General features: G+C 51.4%; 1 protein-coding gene across 2 annotated transcripts in view; it reads left to right on the plus strand.

Moving 5' to 3' along the window:
• The window catches only part of DVL3 (dishevelled segment polarity protein 3), a 45449-nt gene that overhangs the window by 15404 nt on the left and 9778 nt on the right, over positions 1–20267 (plus strand). For both annotated transcript variants that reach the window (XM_084639422.1, XM_084639423.1), the window contains exons 2-6: positions 12927–12996; positions 17834–17955; positions 18695–18801; positions 19669–19804; positions 20109–20202. In XM_084639422.1, the coding sequence (XP_084495548.1) occupies positions 12927–12996; positions 17834–17955; positions 18695–18801; positions 19669–19804; positions 20109–20202 (529 nt within the window). The remainder of the gene's footprint in view (positions 1–12926; positions 12997–17833; positions 17956–18694; positions 18802–19668; positions 19805–20108; positions 20203–20267) is intronic.

The raw sequence follows: 20267 nt of genomic DNA on the forward strand, positions 1-20267 counted from the left end.
CTTCCCCACCCGGGCTACCTTGTCCGTTATCTTATTTTTGTTTTTAATTAATAAAGAAAGAATGCATGGTTTCAAAACAATAATTACTTTATTTTGAAGCGGGGAGGATGGTTGGCTTACAGGGAATTAAAATCAATAAAGGGGGGTGGGTTTGCATCAAGGAGAAACATACACAACTGTCACACCGAAGCCTGGCCAGTCATGAAACTGGTTTTCAAAGCCCCTCTGATGCGCAGCACACCTTGCTGTGCTCCTCTAATCGCCTGGTGTCTGGCTGCTCAAAATTGGACTCCAGGCGATTTGCCTCAATCTCCCACCTTGCCATAAACGTCTCCCCATTACTCTTACAGATATTATGGAGCACACAGCAAGCAGCAATAACAATAGGAATCTTGGTTGCGCTGAGCTCTGACCTAGTCAGCAGACAGCGCCAGCGAGCTTTTAAACGTCCAAAGGCACATTCTACCACCATTCTGCACTTGCTCAGCCTATAGTTGAACTGCTCCTTACTATTGTCCAGGCTTCATGAGCCATGGGAGCAAGGGGTAGGCTGGGGTGGGTGCGACCTCATGGTGCTGCCAGCTGGGAGAGCAGCCTGAGGCAGAAGCCTCCAGCTCGCATGATATTCCAGGCAGGACTGAATCTCCGTGAGACGAAACTTAAAGAAGAGACTAACTTGGAGTCTCTGGGTCCCATTTGGTGCTCCAAGAGGAGGATAGCCATGTCTGTCCAGGCGCCCCTGATCAACCTCACCAAGGTCTGCCAGGAGCACCCAGGAGACGCATGATGGCTATCAGTCCTACTTCACCATCTGCTGCGAAGGCAAGGAGCTGCTGCCATGTAGCAATGCAGTACTGCGTCTGCCAGCAGCACCCAGGAGACATACAGTGACGGTGAGCTGAGCGGTCTCCATGCTTGCTGTGGTGTGGCGTCTGCATGGGTAACCCAGGAAAAAAGGCACGAAATGATTGTCTGCCGTTGCTTTCACGGAGGGAGGGGGGCCTGACTACATGTACCCCAAATCACCCACGACAATGTTTTTGCCCCATCAGGCATTGGGAGCTTAACCCAGAATTCCAGTGGGCAGCAGGGACTGTGGGATAGCTACCCACAGTGCACAGCTCTGTAAGTCGATGCTAGCCACGGTAGTGAGGACACACTCTGCCGACTTAATATGCTTGCTGTGGACATACGCAATCGACTGTATAAAATCGGTTTCTAAAAATCGACTTTTATAAATCGACCTAATTTTGTAGTGTAGACATACCCTTTGATTTTGCCTGGAAAATAATCTTTGTTATGGTGGCCCTGCTGAGAGTCCATGCTTGTCCTACAGTAGGTGCATTGCTCTAGTGCTGGGTCCTGCCTCTGGGGAAGAGCCTGAGAAATGGCTGGATTTAGTATAAAATGCTCTTAAGATCTGTCCCATTCAGAATTCATTCTGTGAATTTCTTTCAACTTCCTCTGAAATGACTGTACTGGCCACTGTTGGAGTCAGGAGACTAGGCTAGCTGGTCCAGTGGTCTGGTCTGGTCTGGTCTGTCGGTTCCTATTGTCCATGCCTCCTCCTCCCCCAGTAGACAGGTGTATTTCTGTAACTGTCTCCTTGCAGGCCGATCATTCCAGCCACATTGTTTTTGGTGCTTTTCTTTGAATTCTTCCCAGTTTGCTGACATTTGTCTGGTGGGCACTCTATACAGTACTATATGTGTGATTTCTTCCTTCCCTGCTTGGCTGTGGTGCAGAGGAGTTGTCCAGTGATTGCTCCCTCTGTGGTTGGAAATAGTTCTCAAGCTGGCTCTCGCTCTCCTCCCCTGCATCTGGGAGGAGAGCGAGAGCCAGCAGGGGAATTGGTGCAACTGCTCGCCCTCCCTGCCACCAAAAGATATGCTGGGATGTAGAGTCCCGGATCCGTGACTATCCAGTTGTTTCTTAAGCCATCATCCGCAGCTGCCCTGGCCCGACTTTTGGAAAGGGGCATGTCCACTTTTTTGTGGTTCCGTCTGTCATTGTCTGGGGCTGTTGCTTTGTCATACTATAAAAGGAGGTGATTTGGTGCTTGTTATTTCTCCCCTGTTGGCTTTGTAGAGGCTGTCTGTGTAGGCACAGAGTGCCCTGGTCAGGAGAGAAGTTGCTGTTGATAGTCCCACAGGCCATCTGGAGACTTTGTGAGCCTGTGGAGAAAAGGACTCAGGATTCTGCCGCTCCCCACAGCTGCCCCTCTCTGTCCTTACAGGGCATTTCATTGGAAATGGGAGCAGGGTGTAGAAGGAACATAGTTGCTTATCTGAAGTCATGTGTTTGGGAAAGAGCCTGTGTGAAATTTACGTTTGCTAGGGCTGAGAAACATGACTTTGTCCTTTAGATGCTGCTTCAAAGGAAATAGCCATCAAGGCCCAAGAATGGAGCTTTGTAGTTGCTCCCACATAAGGAAGCAGCACTGGCTTCTGCTCACTGTGGGAAGCGGAGGTGCCCCATCAGTGGGTGCACTGCCTGCCATTGTCCAGCCCAGCATCCCATATGGAGTCATCCTCATGCTGGCCTCAGAGGTGTATGAGTAGAACTCTCAACCTCACCCACTGCCCTTGCTTTACAAGCCCCTCTGGGCAGCTGCACTGTGGGAGGCCGTAGGTGCTGAGACTACTGGAACCTTCTGGCCTAGAGTCTGATTAGCAAGGTTGTGCCTTCTCCTTCATCCCGAATGTCTCATGTTTGGGCTTCCCCCTCCCCGCCCTTCCCAGTACTCTTGCACTGTTGGATGGGGCAGTGTGAGGGTAGTATGTGATGGTTGGTGACAGTTTTCCCTCTAAATTTTCCCACACATATGCGGAAAGAATTTTGTTATGTGCACTGATATGGAGATGATGTGTCACACATCACCTCCGTATTGGTGCACATACGCAAAATTCATGTGGCAGGGGTGGGGCCGAGGGGTTCAGAATGTGGGAGAGGGCTCAGGGTTGGGGCAGAGGGTTGGGGTATGGAGGGTGAGGGCTCTGGCTACGGGTGCCAGCTCTGGGGAGGGGCTGGGGATGGGAGGCTTTGGGTGCAGGCTGCCCCGGGGCTACAGCAGGGTGACACCTCTCCCTGGGCTGGACTGGGTTGGGGCCGGGGGAGGGGTGCCTGTTCCCTTGCCGTGGCGGGTCCGGGGCTGGGTTGGGGCTGGGAGAGGGGTGCCTCTCCTAGGCCCAGCCCAGCCCCGGATCTGCCGTAGTTGGGGAAGAGGCGCCCCTCCCCCTCCTCTGGCCACAACCTAGCCCCGGCCCAGACCTGCTGTGGCCAGGGGAGAGGTGCTTATCCCGGGGCCCCAGCCCCGGAGCTGCCATGGTGGAGAGAGGCGCTTCTCCCTGCTGCAGCCCTGAGCGCCTGTGCGGTGCTTAATAGGCTGCCGCGCAGCTGTGAAGCTTAGGTGGAACTTTGGTCGGTGACATGAGGCCAGGGTGCACTCAGAGGCCATTTTGTTGCCTCCTCCCCCTCCCTGGGCAGATCTGTTGTTAAACACATACCGATTGTTCACGGGGTGGGGGGGAATAAATCCAGTGAATAGTCACTGTCCTCCCAACAAATGTGTGCCCAGGACTCATACGTGATTTGGAGGTGTCTGCCTGGTTTTGTGCCTGACCAGTTCTGCTCTGCAAGGAGGCTGCACTGCTGACTGGTCCAGGAATATGGTCTGAGAACAAAGGGGCTGTGCTGGGATGGGCCTGTTGTGCGGAGAGGCCAGGAGGAGGGGCTGCTGGTGAGCGAATTGTTTTGTGGTGACTCCCTTGTTCCCCAGGTGTGGAGGTTGAGTTGCTCAGATCCCCTCTTCTCCCTTTTTGCCTCTCTTTGCTCTCCCGCTGAGTTGATGCTTTTCCAGGAATGAGCTGTTCTGCTAACCCAGCACATTCCACAACATCAGCATTTTTTTGGCAGGAGCTTTGCCTGCTGTTAAGAAAGAGCTGGAGCTGGCTGGGCTTCTCTCCTCCAAAGGCCAAGGAAGGAGGGCCTCCTCCTGCCTGCTACATTGCACACACAGGGGCTCATTGATCTTCTCATCCCTGCCTGCCACACTACATGTACTGGCAGTGGTGTGGGTCAACTCCTTTGTTGCAGTATCCCTCCATATCCCTGGAGAGCTCTTTGCACCTCCTTGCTTTGATGTTTCCCTTGCTTCTCGCTTTAACCCCTGTAAGGTCCCAGCCCCTGCAGGTGAGAACAGAGAGCGTGTTACGTTCTCAGGCAGCCTGGAAAACAGTAACATATTGCAAAAAGAAAAGGAGTACTTGTGGCACCTTAGAGACTAACCAATTTATTTGAGCATAAGCTTTCGTGCAGCTCAGATAAATTGGTTAGTCTCTGAGATGCCACAAGTACTCCTTTTCTTTTTGCGAATACAGACTAACATGGCTGTTACTCTGAAGTAAGATATTGGAAGAACTGCAGAGATTCCATAGAGAGCTCATTAACGAGCTACTAAATAAGAATGTGAAGTACACCGGATTTGTTGTAAGCACTGGGTTAGCTACTGCCATTGGCCCCGTAGATCTTTCCTTCCATCTAACTGGCTAGTCCCTGCTTTTTCCTCAGCATTCCAATGGGAGCTGAGCTCTGTTCTGCTTGACATCATCAAGCTGGCAATTCCTGTTGGATAGTTAGTTGGTACGTTGGTGAGTTTCTTCTCTCTTCTGTCAGCAAGCGTTGCAAGGGGAGTTGACATCCAGGTACTACAGTGATGGGTGCTGTATCGTGTGCTTAATCCCTATGTTCGTATCTTTGACATTGCTGTGGCGTCTCCCAGCTGCTTGGATCCAACTGGAGCTGAGCAGCACGGTAGGCTAGGCTCTGTTGTTTTTGTTGGCCACCCCTCACCATTCAGATGAACCTTAAAAGCCACCTTCGGATAGTGTTTAGCCCACCCTAATATATATCCATCTTCTTTCAGTTGCAGCTTCTCTGAGCCAGTTTTCCCTCAGCAGGAGCCCAGCTTTCAGTCCTGGGTATGTTGTTATGTCTGCTGGCTTGTCCAAGGTTTCCTGAATTTGTCTGTAGGGAGTTTTTTACCCAGAGGCCCTTCATTCATTCCCCCAGTGTGGTCCCTTTAGGCTTATCTGCTACCTTTGTGGTTGACCTTGTAGACTAGCTCATTCTGCCCCAATGAGTTGAAGCTGCTTGGATTACAGGAGTGGGGAGATGGGCTTATTTTTAGTTGGGGTGTTTCCTTTTGCCCTAGCCAGAGGTCATGAAAGTGGCTTTGAACCTTCAGAGACCTGGAGAATGGCTCCTTTGATGGCTTCTTTAAACATTGTTGTGGGGGTGGATGCCAGAGGTGTCTGCTGGGCAGGGCAAAATTAATTAATGTGGAAATGCCTCTGTGTCTCCTGCAGTTTTTCCCCCAGCTTCCTGTGTCTGTCCAGACTGACAGGTCTGTGGAGCTTGTGCAGGGTGGGTCCTACAGCCAGATGGTTACTCTGCAGCTCGCAGAGATCCAGGTGGGAGAGGCCACTGTGGGTCTTTGGCTTAATTTGATTTCTGGGCCTCGTGCGTAGTTTAGTTAAATCTTGGTGCTAGACAGGCCTCTGAGGTCAGTTTGCTTATTTCCAAATCCTGTTCCTTCTGCATCCCTGGGCTGGATCAACACTCAGTCCTGGGTGGGGTGGCATGGAAGGGGGTGCCCTCTTCACTGAGCACAAATCCAGCAGGAGCTGAGTGTGTCTGCCACCTCCAGCTCTGGGACATAGGGCCTGAGCTGGTTTCTTTTCCAATCATTGAAAGGGCTATTCTAATGCTTGAGTGTCTGTCTAGGGCAGAGAAATCATAACAGGAACCATCTTCTTATTGTGTGTACGGTGCCTAGTTCGGTGGGGCCCCGATCCCTAACTGGGACCTGTACACTATATTGTAGTATAATAATAGGTGCCTTGACAAGGCCTCATGACTGCAGTGATGTGAAGCAGGCCAAAGGAGCTCTTTAGGAGCTGGGAACTATAAAGAACTTGCCCAACAGTGACAAAGGAACAGTGAGTGACCAAGGTTTCATTGAAGTCAGAGTGCTCAGCCCTTGGGCTGGGGAGAATTTCACGCCCCCTTTGCCTGTTCTCAGTTTGAAGGAGTCATGGCCCTGAGTAGCCCTGCTGAAAAAAATCCTGCATGACTGATTCCTTAGATTCCAAGGTCACAAGGGACCATTGTGACCATCTAGTGTTATCACCTGTATAAAACAGGTCATAGAAGTTCCCCACAGTAATTCCTTTTTAATACAGTATATCTGAGGGAGCATGGGAGGGAAGTTGTTACAGTTGGGTATGCGCATGTTCAGTCTTTTGCTCCTTCACTGGCTCCATTACTTCCCTTAGCAATAGGAGCACCAGGGGGTAAGACTGGTTTTGAGAGACTGTTGAGTTGGCAGGCCAAAAATGGCAGAGCTTGGTGATGTGCTTTAGTTCCTGGGTGTGGCTTTCCCTGCTGCCTCTGTGAGCAAGCAGTGAAACAAAACTTGAAGACTCCTTGTAAAGTTCATTTTATGACTTATGCAGGAGAACAGATGACAGGTGCTTGCTATGGCACTGTGTTATTGTAGGGTCCCAGTTTCGCAGATCAGTTGCTTTACAATCCCTGCTTCCCAAAAACCTCAAACGAAGGCAACTGTGTGATGAAGTTCTCAGCAGCACATTGGGACCAGATGATGGAGACACTTGAGGACAGTTGGGGTACAGTATATTGCCTTCTGAGAGGGAAGGCTCAAGGGAGCTGGTGTGCAGTTGAGTCTGTAAGCTCCTTGTGCTACGAAATTGGAATGCCGAGGAAGGTATTGCTTGTGGGGGCTTGGGAAAGGAGTTTGAAGGGACGCGACAGTCTCATCTTGTGCTCCTAGAGCCCTTCTCACCCCAGCATGCCTTACAGACTTCGTGCATGTGCATCTCCCAGCCATAAAACGTAGTTCAGTTGGAGGTTGCCTCAGTTACTTCAGTGGAAGTGTAATGTAAGGTTGCGCTCAACATTGAGTTCTAGACTTTCTGAGAAAATGCCACTGTTCTGTGATGGGTTTTTCCTTAAAATAAATTAAGCTTTTTGCTTATGAATTTCCTTAAATTTAAAAAAAACCCCTCTGTTCTGAAGTTTTTCCTGATCTTCAGCCTGCAACTGCCATTGCTGAATTGAATCTCCTAGCTCACTGCTTTACTCTGAGGCATTCCTTTCCATCCTTGGTATAATACATGCCTCAGATGCTTTGTGATCACATTATTGCCCCCTCTTCCATTCTCAACCTCTTCCCCACCCCTCAAACTATGCGGATTTGGGTTTTCTGATCTCTTCTCCATAAGTAAGTTCCCGGGTGCTCTTGATAATTTCAGTGGCTTTTCTCTGTACTTCCTTCCGTTTGTCATTATCTTTCTGTTAATGAGGCTTCAGAAGTGAACACGATTCTGGATGCGGTCATCCCAAAGATGCTCTGGAGGGAGTCTATCCCCTTCGTGCCCAAGAATATCGCTGCATACGCAGCTCAAAACTGCATATCCAGAGATAGCTACTCTCACCCCCAGGCTTCTCGAATGTTTCCATGTTTCTACTTCTGGGTTTCTCCTTCGCACTGAATCTCTCTCTCTCTCTTTTGCCAGATGCATTAGCTTTCCTGCGCATCCCTGGTAGCCAGTGGGCCCTGTCTAGGAGAGCCCTGGGCTGGAGTGATTCCCATAGCTCCCCCATAGCCAGCACTGCTGTGTCAGCAGGAGGCACTGCAGGGAAATGGGAGAGGCTAAGACTCCAGCAGCTGCATTTGAGGCTACCTGGTAGTGGCTCTGGAGCCCAGGGGCTCCATCGGGGACACAGGCCAGCAGTCTCCAAGTACTTGTTTGATTTCAGCTGCCTCCTCTCCCCCTGCCCCATTCCTGTTACCTTCCCCTCACCCCCATCCATCCTGCTGTAATATATGAAATCCCCTGTGCTTGTGAGCCTGGGATTGGGTCTCTCTGGAGGACACTCTGCACTCCTCTCATCCATGTGGAGTGATGGGACCAAGATGAATCCCAGCCTCCCTGCCCCAAAGCTACTAGCCTGCAGGAAATTCCCTGCTTGGTCACCTCTGCCGGTGGAGGGGCTGGCAGCCTGGAGGGTGGTGTTGGGGAGGAGCAGTTGGCTCTGCTGGAGGGAGAAGGCTGCAGGAGGGTAGGGGTCTGATGAGGGCCTGAGCTGGCTTCCTCGCCTCCCTCTCTATTCACAGGCTGCCTCTGCCCCTCCCCCACCGGCATGGGAACAGATGTGCTGCTTGTGTCAGCGTCTCAGCAGACAACTGTTTCACGGATACCCAGCAAGCCCAACCCTAGCTCCTGCGGCCCTCCCCCAGCCTGGCTCCGTGTACAATCCGCCTCCATGTCACTGGGGGATGGAGCCTGAATCATCCGCCCACTCACCCTGCCTCCCCCAGACCCATCCTCCTTCCCGCAGGTCCCTTTGTTGGAAAATGCCCCACAGAGGAGTGGGGCAGTGTGAGGAACGCTGCCCAGGGGCCAGGCCCTGTGTGCTGTTTGCGTGTGGCGTGCTGCTCTGCCCACGGCTGCTGCGCGCCGAGTGCCATGGGTCGGGCTGAGGCAATGTGTGCAGTTTGTGCGTGGCAGATTGCTGCAGAAGGCAATGCAATGTGCTGTCGTATATACGGCCCATGGAAGGCCACATGCAGTCAGGGGAGGGGCATCTTTATTGAGGCCCAGGGTATCTTCAGTCCTCTCACACCTGGGGCTGTGCTGCCATGTACTGACCACACACCACGTAGGTCGCTCTTCGGGGATGATATGAAGGGATGATGGGCTGTGAAGAATACAGATCCTGTCTGGAGCAGTTTCCCAGCCCTGTTGACTGCTGTGCTCGGTAATCTCTGTGGGTCGCAGAGCCATTGCAGTCTGCTCTGTGGCATGTGGCCTGTGCCACGCTCGATTGGGCAGGGTTAGGGCTGCCCACTAATAGCTAGGAGTTCTCATTGGATGGGAGAGGATATCGTTTCTCAGCATGCACCAGAGCTACCCAAACCTAGTGGGTCTGTTAAACCCTTGTAGTGTGAGGCCAGCCTGCCTTGTGCACAGCAAACCAGGGGTAGTTCTCCTGGGATCAGCCTTGGCCTGGCAGCCTGCTGGGCTCCACAGGGCTGCCATGGCTGCCATTAGGTAGAAGGGTCCTTAGAGAGCCAAGAGTGAAAAACCCCTTTCAGTCTCATCCGGTGCTTTGGGAACCCTGGGGTATGACCCCCCCAGCTGAGGCTTCTTCCCCAGGAGGTATGTGGCCCTGTTCTTCTCCATGGCTTCCTCCAGGGTTGTCCTGTGCAACCTATTGAGAACAGATGTGGCATTACGCACAGCTATCATGGGAGGCTGCCCAGCTCAGGTGTGACTGACCTGGGGTAGAGTGAGGTGTAGCAGGGAGGAGGACCTTAGCTCAGGATTGGGAGGCATCAGCAGATCTATAGAGTGGAGAGCCTAGGACTAGAATAGCATGGAGAGCTGTGCAGACAGGATTGACAGGCGTCGACAGAACTGGGCTGGGGCCGGGGAGGGAGGGAGATGGTCTTGTTCAGTTTCTGACGAGCTCATTGCTATCAAGCTTTCCTCTGGGGATTCTAAATATGTATTTCATTGCACGCTGGAATCCTGGTGGTAAATACATGATAAATAATGCAACGTGCATGCTAGGAGCAGGTTATGGAGGAAAGTTAGAGGGGTAGATTGGGAGGAGCTTGTCCATGTACTATGGGGAAGAAATCTGCTCCCAGCACCAATGTGAATCCTGAAAGGCCTGTTCCCTTCCAGGAGCAACTGTGTTCCTTCTGTTTCTCTGTGGGGACATGGGGAGCAGATCCCTGGTGGGACAAGCCATTTGAAATTGTGGGGTCTCCCCTATCACCACTCCCTGCCCCCCAAAGCCAGCACACTTTGTGGGGCTATTCAGTCCCTTCCTGGCTGTTGGTCACTTTGTCCCTGCCGTGGGTAGCACTGCCCCCTTTCTTGCACTTGGGGCTCTGTGCTGCTAAGGAAGCTGCAGACAGTACTGGAAACTGGCTCTGCCTGGAGCTCTCTCTAGGAACTGGATGGAGTCCAGGCTGCCTATGTCAGTCTGAGTGGATGTTAGTGCTGCCAGGCAAGGAGGGAGTGTTGGGGGAGCCTTCCAGCAAGTGAGACGGACTGGCTTGGGTGGTGAAAGAGACTGGTGTCTCCTCAGCAATGTGCCAGCATTTGACACTTGCTCTATGGAGCAGAGCCACGCTGATAGCGTCAGTGGAAGACTTCACAGACTACAGGAAGGAACATTAGACTGGCAGAGTTTTAATCCTGGATTTGCTGCTGCCTTGCTGTGACCTTGGGCTGGCTACACCTTAGAGGAGGAAGGATTAATCTGCTCTAAATTGATAAGTGTTCTTGCTCTCCTGGTCTGTGGATGTATCTTTCCTTGTACCCAAGGGATATTGCCTTCTGGGCAGTTGTGGGATTGAGATGCTGCATCTCTTCTCTTCCTCCCACCCCACCCTCGTCCCAGTCCCTTAGGAACCACTGTTTCTCTGCCTTGGGAAGAGTTCATAACAATTGTGTGTTGACAGCCAGTGGTGATCTTGAAATCCATTTGGTTTCATTTGGTGACTCCCTTAATGGGAGCGTGTGGCACTGAATGGAGCAGCTCATATTGCTGCCAGGGTGGGGCAAAGCCTGTTCCCCGGATTTTGGCACATAGCATTGTCCATTTGCCTTTGATGCTTTAAGCGTGTAAATGCAGTTTGCTGCCCTAATTTCAGCAGCTATCTGAGCACCTATGCTCCCATGTCCCAGTGTGCTCTGCCTTGATCTAAGTGGCCAGGTTGCATTGCATGCTGGGCTGATGGGTCACAGTCCAGGGAAGACAGCTGCATCCAGTTTTATTTTCTGTAAGTTAGGGGGAAGCCCTTAGATATCTAGGATTGGGCTTATGTGGCCCTTGTTTTGTGCCTTCCTGCTTCGCTGTAATAGTTTACTTCCAGAGTGGAGTGATTTAAATCACCAATCTGAGCCATGATGTAAATAACCAAGCTGGAAACCCTGACTCACATTTAATCCTGTTTTGCATTTGCACTTTTTAGTTCTTTTACTAAAGAAAGGTTCTTTCTCATTGGTTGGTAGCTATTAAAACATGTTGCTTTGCAATGAAATATACCCTTTTAACTAAATTATATAGATGTATAATATCTACGCACACGTGCCCACATGCATTTATTTAAGCAATTATATAACTTAATATTCAGAATCTAAATTTTTATATTTTTTCTGATGTTAGAAAATGGTAAATGATACATTTCTTATTTACTAGATTAACTTTTTGTATGTGATTTTGTGTCAAGCTACATTTGGATGGAGATTGGAATGCAATTAAAAATGCTCAAAACCAGCATTTTAAAATTGTTTTTATTAGCTGAATAAAATCACCTTAAATGTGCTGGATATATAAAGAAAAAAAGTAAGGTTGTCAAAACGTGTTTTGCATTTAAAACTGATTTGTTAAATGAAGGCAATATTAACTGTAGTTAACAAAGTGGCAGATGGTTTCTGGTCACTGTAAGCCACACTTTCAAAGGTGTTTGCAGATAGGTGCTGTTTTATTTAATCTAAATTAATATATGGGCCAGAGGTGTTGTCATAACCAGTCACTGTCCAACAATAAACAGTGTTAACCAAGGTCTGGGGTTTGATATACAGAGACCTCAGCCTCAGAGACGATGGCGAACACACCAGTACAGCTTCTTTTAACCTTTTATTAAAGAAATGGAAAAGAAGGGAAAGCAGTTAAAGCATCTGAAATGTAAAGTATTAAGTAAGGCTTTCATTGTAATAACATTTCCTGCTCCCTTTCCCTTCAGTGGGATTTTGAAATCAATGAGAGTTGAATCACTGGGAATTAGGCACCTACCCTGCTTAGGTGCTTTTGAAAATCCACCTAGGTATCCCTCTGCATATTTAGGTCACAAATTACCTTTGTAACTCTGCCCTCGTGTCCCTCAGGATTTTAGTCATAGAGTGGAAGAGGAAAACAAGCTTTCCTGCTTTTTCAACTCCTAATCAGTTTGTCAACTTTGATGAAGCAAATATGCCCCACACCCGCTAGCTAAACTGAAATGAACAATAATGGCATTTCTGCACAACAGAAGTGGGAAGTACTTACATTTGGAAAAATGAAGATAGCCGCATCGGCTCCATTGCAAATACTGTAAATGATACAGATACTTAATGCATGGCATGTACATGGCGTGTACATTGTGACGTCTTTAAAAAGCTTGATTGGACCTCAGAAGATAAAGATGTTTTCCTCTGAGTCTGTATCTAATTCAAAACCCAGCACCCTTTACCTCTTTAGAAATTGAGGAGGGCTTCTTGCAGCATATTATATTTTAATGATTTCCATTGATCCTGGTGGTGTTAGGCCTTCACATAGCTGATCATAATTTCAAATTTAATTTTAAAAAGGTTTTTTTTTAAGTGCATTTAATTTAAATGTTAAAAAAATCCAATTTTCATATGATTTTACGTAGCGATTTTTATGCGCCCTGGTTACTTCCCTCCATTGGTTTCTCTCCAGGCATCCCCCTACTTGGCTTCTCTGGGCTCGGTTGAGATAGCTGAGCAGCGTAGGGTACTGAGCAGCTGGAGTCCATACTGCCGCCAGTGCTTTCCTCACCCCATCAACCCTGCGACTGGCCATTTCTCTGAACTTGCAGTGGGGCCTTCTGCTGCCAGCGCCAAGGGGATCAGAAACGACACTGCAGCCCAGCGTGGGTGCCTCTGTGAACAGCAGGAGTTCCTTGTCCCTTCTCATCTCCTCCTGCCCCATGACCAAACTGATGTCTGATCTGATGGCTCAACCCAGAGGTTGCCTTCTGTGACCCTTAGCCATAGGATTTGAGCCTTATTGCTAACCTGTCCCATCTCTTTTGTCTACAGGGTCGTGAAGGAAGAAATCTCGGATGATAATGCCAAGCTTCCCTGTTTCAATGGCCGGGTGGTATCCTGGGTAAGCAGGCCTCTTGGCTGGATGTCTGTCTGTCTCTACATCAGACTACGCAGCCAGCTGTGAAAATCACCATTCCCATGGTACATTGCCAGGTAGAGCAGTGGGACAGCTGTGCTTTGTACTGAAGAGGGACTAACTGTAGTAGGAGCTGAAGCCATGCTGAGCTCCTGAGTGTCTGGGCTGAGGGTACCACTTCCCATCCTAGTCCTGAACCCTAGAGCAAGTCTGTCCTGGGTCCCCCACACCCGCTAGGACACAGTCCTGGAGATATAATAGTTAAGAACGTGTATCAAGACTTTTTGTAACTGCTTCCTAGTGTAGCTGCTGCTTGGAGTGCTGCTCTTGGCCTGCCTAGGGTAACCAGTGTGCCCTGACAGCGTGGTCAGCTTTCCAAGTTCAGATGACTGTAGCAAAGGGTTTTAAGTGCTGGAGAAGAAGACTGGATTTGACTGTTGTGAAGCCTGAAGGTACTGTCTGGGCAGCCACAGGCAAGCTTCTCCCTCCATCCCACACCAGGCACATGCTCTCCCCCTTGCCCTGGAGGGGACCCCATTTTGGGACACGAAGGCAGTTCAGTCTCCATGGCCCACTGAGCCCTTGCCCTCTCTGCTGAGGCTACAGATGATGCTAGTTGGGATGTGGGCATCTGCCTACTAGGAACTAAACTGAAATCCAACAGCTCATTTCCCAGGGGCCACTGAACGGTCCCCAAATGGAAGCCACCATCAGGCACTGGCGACCTAGGCCGGATGAGAGCCGATGCCTCCCAGTGCAGATAAATTACACACAGTCCCTGCCTCAAGGAGCTTACCATCTACTGTCAGACAAGGGGTAACAAAACGGCAGTGGTGATGGTAGGACAGTTGGGGAAGAAGGATGGGGAGCAGTAAGGTTTGGGAAATATGAGACCAGCCGGCTGGGTGTCCAGGGCATGCTACACGCATTATCCCTGCTATGAGTGTGTCTGAAAAAGGCACCCATGTCACTGGGGTTGAATCCTTTGTTTGTGAGTGCAGGGAATGGGGGCCTCTCTGCCGGCTCAGACACAAACAGTTGGCCTTTTTTTAGTTGTTGCCGAACAGTTTGCAATTCTCCCTCTAGTGGCTTGCTGGGCGCCTGCACTGCGCAGAGCGTGTCCAATTCCCATCCCTCTCCAGTATTTATTGCAGCTGCATCTATCTGCTCTGCTCTTCCCCTTCCCAGTTGCCTTTGTTCTTATGTGCTCGGTCAGTGGAGCCCGCAGGCTACGAGCCCTCTGCTCCCCAACTCCGTTTCTTTGCCATACTTCTAAATGCGGTTTGTATGCATGCACAGCAGCTGGCTTCCCCTCTTGCATCCTGATGGATTCAGGGCCTGTGGCTGAGCAGAGTCATGTCATATGGGTATAACACAGTTTGGTCCGATCTACCTATACAGAACCAGTCTGTGTTCTTGGTACCCCAGGCAGGTTAGCAACTGATACTGCTGTAGATGGGGCCTGAGTTAATTGGACTCCGTGTGGGGCTGTCAGACATCTGGAGTTAGCAGTGGCTTTCAGCCCTTGTGCGTCCTGGGCAGTAGCACTTGGCTCCCTCTGGGCGCAGCTGACATTCCGACTTCCCCCTTCCCCCCCAAGATTCCCCATCGGTTGGTGGCTTTGGAAGCTGTGTGGTCTGTTCTGCTGCTGCCAGACAGGCTGGAGTGAGGCTATTTCAGGAATCTAGTGCTAATTTTAGCAGGGGGGATTGAGTCTGAAGCCTTCACAGCAGCTAAAGAGGCAGGGAAACTGCATGAGTGTTACTAAGCAGTGACAGACCCTTGCCCAACAGGGGAGGGGGAGTTCCAGCCTGGTGCTGTTAGATTACTGCCTGGATCCAGCCCCCTGTCTATCTGTAGTTATTTCTCTGTCCCCATTCCCACAGTGTCTAAATGGAGAGGGCCATGGGTGCACTTTTCAGAACCTGTCCTCTGACGCTTCTCTTGTGCTGGCAATTTAATCCTGAGCTCACCACACAACATAATCAATCCCGCTTTCCTGGGCCTCCCAGCCTCTCACCCCACCTTCTTTTGCAACAAGGTTTCTGCTTGCCTGGGGGCTCATTGGAGCCAGGACTTTGTTCACTTCTCTGAATATCTGCAGTGCCCTCTGCTGACAGAAAGCAGAGCTGCAGGTGGATTTTCCCAGCTGCATCAGGGAAGAGAGGTTATGATGCTATTGGAGACAGCAAAGTCCAGTTAGTGGCCAGCCAAGTCCCTCCTCTTCCACCCCTGGTGATCTTTCCAGCACTGCAGTGGACTATTCCCTGTTTGTCCTATGATCAGGCCCTGTCCCCTCCCATGGCTAGTGATAGGTAGAAGAACTGGGGCCCAGGTGGTCCAAGCAAGTAAGATCAGGGGCTGCCCTTGCTAGGCCTAGTACCTCTCGCCTCCAGCTCTCTTGTCGTTCTTGCTCAACCTGTCTCCAGACTCGCACCAGCTCCTGTTCTAAGACCGGTTTCAGAGTAACAGCCGTGTTAGTCTGTATTCGCAAAAAGAAAAGGAGTACTTGTGGCACCTTAGAGACTAACCAATTTATTTGAGCATGAGCTTTCGTGAGCTACAGCTCACTTCATCGGATGCATACTGTGGAAACTGCAGAAGACATTATATACACAGAGACCATGAAACAATGCCTCCTCCCACCCCACTCTCCTGCTGGTAATAGCTTATCTAAAGTGATCATCAAGTTGGGCCATTTCCAGCACAAATCCAGGTTTTCTCACCCCCCGCCCCCCCCCCAACTCACTCTCCTGCTGGTAATAGCCCATCCAAAGTGACCACTCTCTTTAAAATGTGTATGATAATCAAGGTGGGCCATTTCCAGCACAAATCCAGGTTTTCTCACCCTCCCTCCCCCCCCCCCCCAAAAAAAAAACAAAAAAAAAAACCACACACACAAACTCACTGTCCTGCTGGTAATAGCTTATCCAAAGTGACCACTCTCCTCACAATGTGTATGATAATCAAGGTGAGCCATTTCCAGCACAAATACGGGTTTTCTCACCCCTCCACCCCCTTTTTTCAAAAAAACACACACACAAAAACTCACTCTCCTGCTGGTAATAGCTTATCCAAAGCGACCATTCTCCCTACAATGTGCATGATAATCAAGGTGGGCCATTTCCAGCACAAATCCAGGTTTTTTCACACCCCCCTCCACACACACACACAAACTTACTCTCCTGCTGGCAATAGCTCATCCAAACTGACCACTCTCCTTACAATGTGCATGATAATCAAGGTGGGCCATTTCCAGCATAAATCCAAGTTTAACCAGAACGTCCGGGGTAGGGGGGGACGGGACCAGCACTGCACTGGGCCAAGACCAAGGGACAGTGTCCGAATCCCCTCCTTGGGCCTGGAAAGAACTCGCTGCCGATCTCCTTGCTCTCCAGTGCAGGGAACATGCCATGTAGGAAACATATTTGTGTCAGCCAAGCCCAGCAATGAAAGGGGAAACAATGGAAAGGTATTTATTTATTGTTTGTATTACTGTAGTGCCTAGGATCCCTGGTCATGGACCAGGGTGCTAGGTGCTGTACAAACACAGAACAGACAGTCCCTCCCCTGAAGATTGTGCAGTCTAAACAGAGCAGACAGAGGAAGGGGTAGAACACACAATCAGAGTGAACAGTATGATGGCAGCAAACGGCATGTTAGTTCTATGATTTGATTTTTCTTTTCTTGGTTGGTTTAGTTTGGGGGGATCAGTTAAAGGGAAGAGAGAGGGGACGTTGAAGGGATGGAGAAGGAGAGAGACAGAGAAGGGGACAAGAGGGTAGGAGGAGTGATGCTGAGGTGAAGACTGAGGAAGGGGGAAGGTTGGAGGAAATAGCCAGTCAGCACAGGGCAGAGAAAGTCCAGTGAAAACTGTAGACAGTTCTCCAAGGAACCAATGGTCCCTGCTTTGGCTGCTTGTGCGGTCCCTGCTTTGGCTGCTTGTGTCCCTCCCGTCTGGCTCCTCTTTGTAGCTTTATCCCTAGCGCACGTGGCCTTGGTTTCTCTGTCTCAAAGGCTATTGATCAGCCCTCATAGGAAAGTGACTTCTGATCACCACTGTCCTAGGCTGCATTTGATTGGGTGACCTAGGTCCCCACCTCTCCTACAGACAAAGTTTGGGAATCATGCTTAAATGTAGTGCCAGCTAAACCACTTTCAAACACAGCTTGGCAGCAGTGTGGAGGGATATATCCAGTTAGAAACTGCCTCAGCTGGAGCCATCTTCAAACAGCTCCATAAAGTGTCTGGAGCATTCTGTCCTTTTCCCAACCCTCCTGAGTCAGCCAGTTCTCCCTGCCTGGGGATAAGCTGGCATTGGTGCCATGGTGGTGATAGGCACTGTACCCCATTCTTTGAGCCCGGGCTCAGGCGGTGGGTGGTTGTTTAAAACAGTACCCAGAGGTCCCAGTTCAGATTAGGGCCTCACTGTGCTTGGTGCTGTCCCAAACCATATACAGTCTAGGTTACTTCATGACCAGAATAACACAGTGTTTTGCAGCGCACAAAACCCTGATGCTTAGTTTCTGCTCTGAGCAAGGCACTGAGCCCCTCACAAGGCAGCATACAGGCCGTGCTCACGCCCTGTGGTGTGACTGAGGTTGTGGGTTTGCAGAGAACTTGGAACGGTCAGGATGGAAAGCACATTGGGGTCTGCCCCAGGGTTGGGCACAGCCCAGACCGCCTCCTCCACCAGCTCCTAGGGGCTGGAGATATGGAAGCCCCAGTTGGTCCTAGGGCCAGTGCGGTTGTAAATGTACCTCATGCTGAGGCTCCCACTCTGTTCCTGAGCCGCTTCGTTCCCTTTCTCTCCTCTCTTCAGCTGGTGTCTGCAGAGGGGTCGCACTCAGATGGGGGGTCTGTCTGTGCCGATAACCAGCCGGAGCTGCCGCCCTCAATGGAGCGTACCGGGGGCATTGGGGACTCCAGGCCTCCCTCCTTCCAGTAAGTCACGTGGAGACTCATCTCAGTGGGCTTCCCGAGGACAGGCTGTCAAGTGAGCTCTGAGCTGGGAGTGGCCACGTGATCCCATTGGTCACAAACCAAGATGGGGAGAGTGATGGAAGGGCAGGGGCTAACCAGCATGGTAGGGATGCAAGCTGGCAAAAGTGGGGCTGGGAATGGAGTGCTGGGACAGGGTTCCTTGGGTGGTGAGCTGGGAATGGAGTAACGAGCACTGGGACTGGAGTTCTTTGATTGTTTGACAAGCAGGGCATGCTGCAAGCAGCAAGAGGACCCACACCACCTGCTGCTGTTGCTTTGGTCTCCCGTTGCGCATCACACATGACAGGTTTCCATCTCCCTTTTCTTTTAAAAATGGTACCAGCATATTTCACTGAGGGCTTGGCAGGGAGTGGCGAAACTGCTCCCTGAACCGCTTTGCCTCCCAGCTCCATCCCAGTGTGGGTCTCAGATTGCACCCCCACTCCCCAGTCCTGTGCTGGGGCTGTGTGCACCCCAAGCCCCACATGTCCCAATCCCGCACTAGAAAGAGGGGGGTGGAAGCTGTCATCCAGTGGCTCCAGTATGCCCCTCAAAAGTGAGGGGTAACAGGAAATACGACTTGAGAAGTGCAACATAACTGGCGTATGTCAGAGCAGGGAATGCCAGGAGGAGAGGGGGGGTCCCTTCATGTCTTTGGGGAACCACTGAGTTCTCTGTTGGACGTGTCACCCCTCTGCAGCCCCAACACCGGGGGGAGTCGGGAGAACCTGGATAACGAGACGGAGACCGATTCAGTGGTTTCATCGCAGCGGGAGAGACCTCGCCGGAAAGACGGGCCTGAGCATGGTAAGCCCCGATGACCTGACTGGAGCCTCTGAGGGGCATAGCTGGGACGCAGGGAGGGTGCTGCTCTAGGCACAAAGAGCTGTGTCCACAGTGCCCTGCGGAGCTTGTGCGCTGACTCCTGCTGGGCAATCAGGCAGCAGTGTGGGTAAATCCCCCAGCACAAGCAGGAGGATCCCAAGGGTGCGATAGCCTCGTACCACTACCTCGTAGCTGGCTCCCGGATCCTAGTGTACCCATGTGTCACCTCAAAGTGTTGGACATGAGTCTCTGGGGGGCAGGAGGGGCAGAACACCCATTGCCTCTAGATACCAAGGGGGCACTGGGCAAGGCACCTCTCAGCTGCTTCCCAGCACCTACAGGCAGGACGTGTGTCTACAGGGGACAGCGCTGCAGAAGGTCCAGGGCCCAAAGGCATCCGGGTTGGGCTCTAACCCCTCCCAGTGAAAGGCTGAGATGGAGGAGAGAATGGTTCCCAGCCTGGGCTGGCATGGCACTGCACTCTCACTGCCCGCGATCTGGCACTTCTCACCCAGAGGGACCATCTCCAAGTAACCTTCCCTACTCTGTAGGGATCGTTGTGGCTTCTACCCTTGCTCCCAGTGGCTCACCTTCCCCTTCTCCATTATCTAAAGAAGCAGGGAAGTTGTAACCCTGAAGGGGAATGGTCAAAGTGTGGAGGGCAGCACAGTGCCCCCTCATGCCAAGATGGGATGTTTGATGGGCAGATTCCTCCTCTCGGAATTCCTTTTGAGCCCCAAGATTCCCCCCTGTGAAGTGCTGAGCCCATTGGGTGCTCCTGCAGGAGGCCGGGACGCAGCTCTGCTGCAGCGGGATCTCCCAGCAGTGCTGACCCCACTCTCTCCCCAGCACCCAGAGTGAATGGGACGGCAAAAGGAGACCGGCGCCGAGACCTAGGTGGGTACGAGAGCTCTTCCACTCTCATGAGCAGCGAATTGGAGACCACCAGCTTCTTCGACTCAGATGAGGATGACTCCACTAGCAGGTAGGAGAGCGTGAGGCCTGGGAGAACAGGGGCACCTCTTTCACTCTTAGTGCCAAGGAGATGCCAAATCAGGACACCTCAGCCCCATCCTTCAGGGCTCTTCCCTCAGCTAGTGGCCTCAATCCCGACCAGCAGCCCCCTCTGCTATTACAGTCTTCTGCTCCCCTCACTGCTTTGTTGCTGCCCCCAATCCTGGCCCGCAGCGTTCTCTCACCCTGCTCCTCCTTTGTGGCCGTCTTGCTGGCAGACCTGTCTTCTCTTGCCCCCTGCGGGCAGTGGAGCTGACTGTCTCCTTTGCCGGCAGGTTTAGCAGCTCGACAGAGCAGAGCAGCGCCTCCCGCCTGATGAGAAGGCACAAGCGACGCCGGCGGAAACAGAAGGCCCCACGCATAGAGCGGGTACATCTCTTGGGAGGGCAATTGCAAAGCTGGGGCTGGACTTTCTGGTGCCTGTGGCATACCCC

The sequence above is a fragment of the Lepidochelys olivacea genome, assembly GCF_965140295.1.
Source record: "Lepidochelys olivacea isolate rLepOli2 genome assembly, chromosome: 9".
Taxonomy (NCBI): domain Eukaryota; kingdom Metazoa; phylum Chordata; order Testudines; family Cheloniidae; genus Lepidochelys; species Lepidochelys olivacea.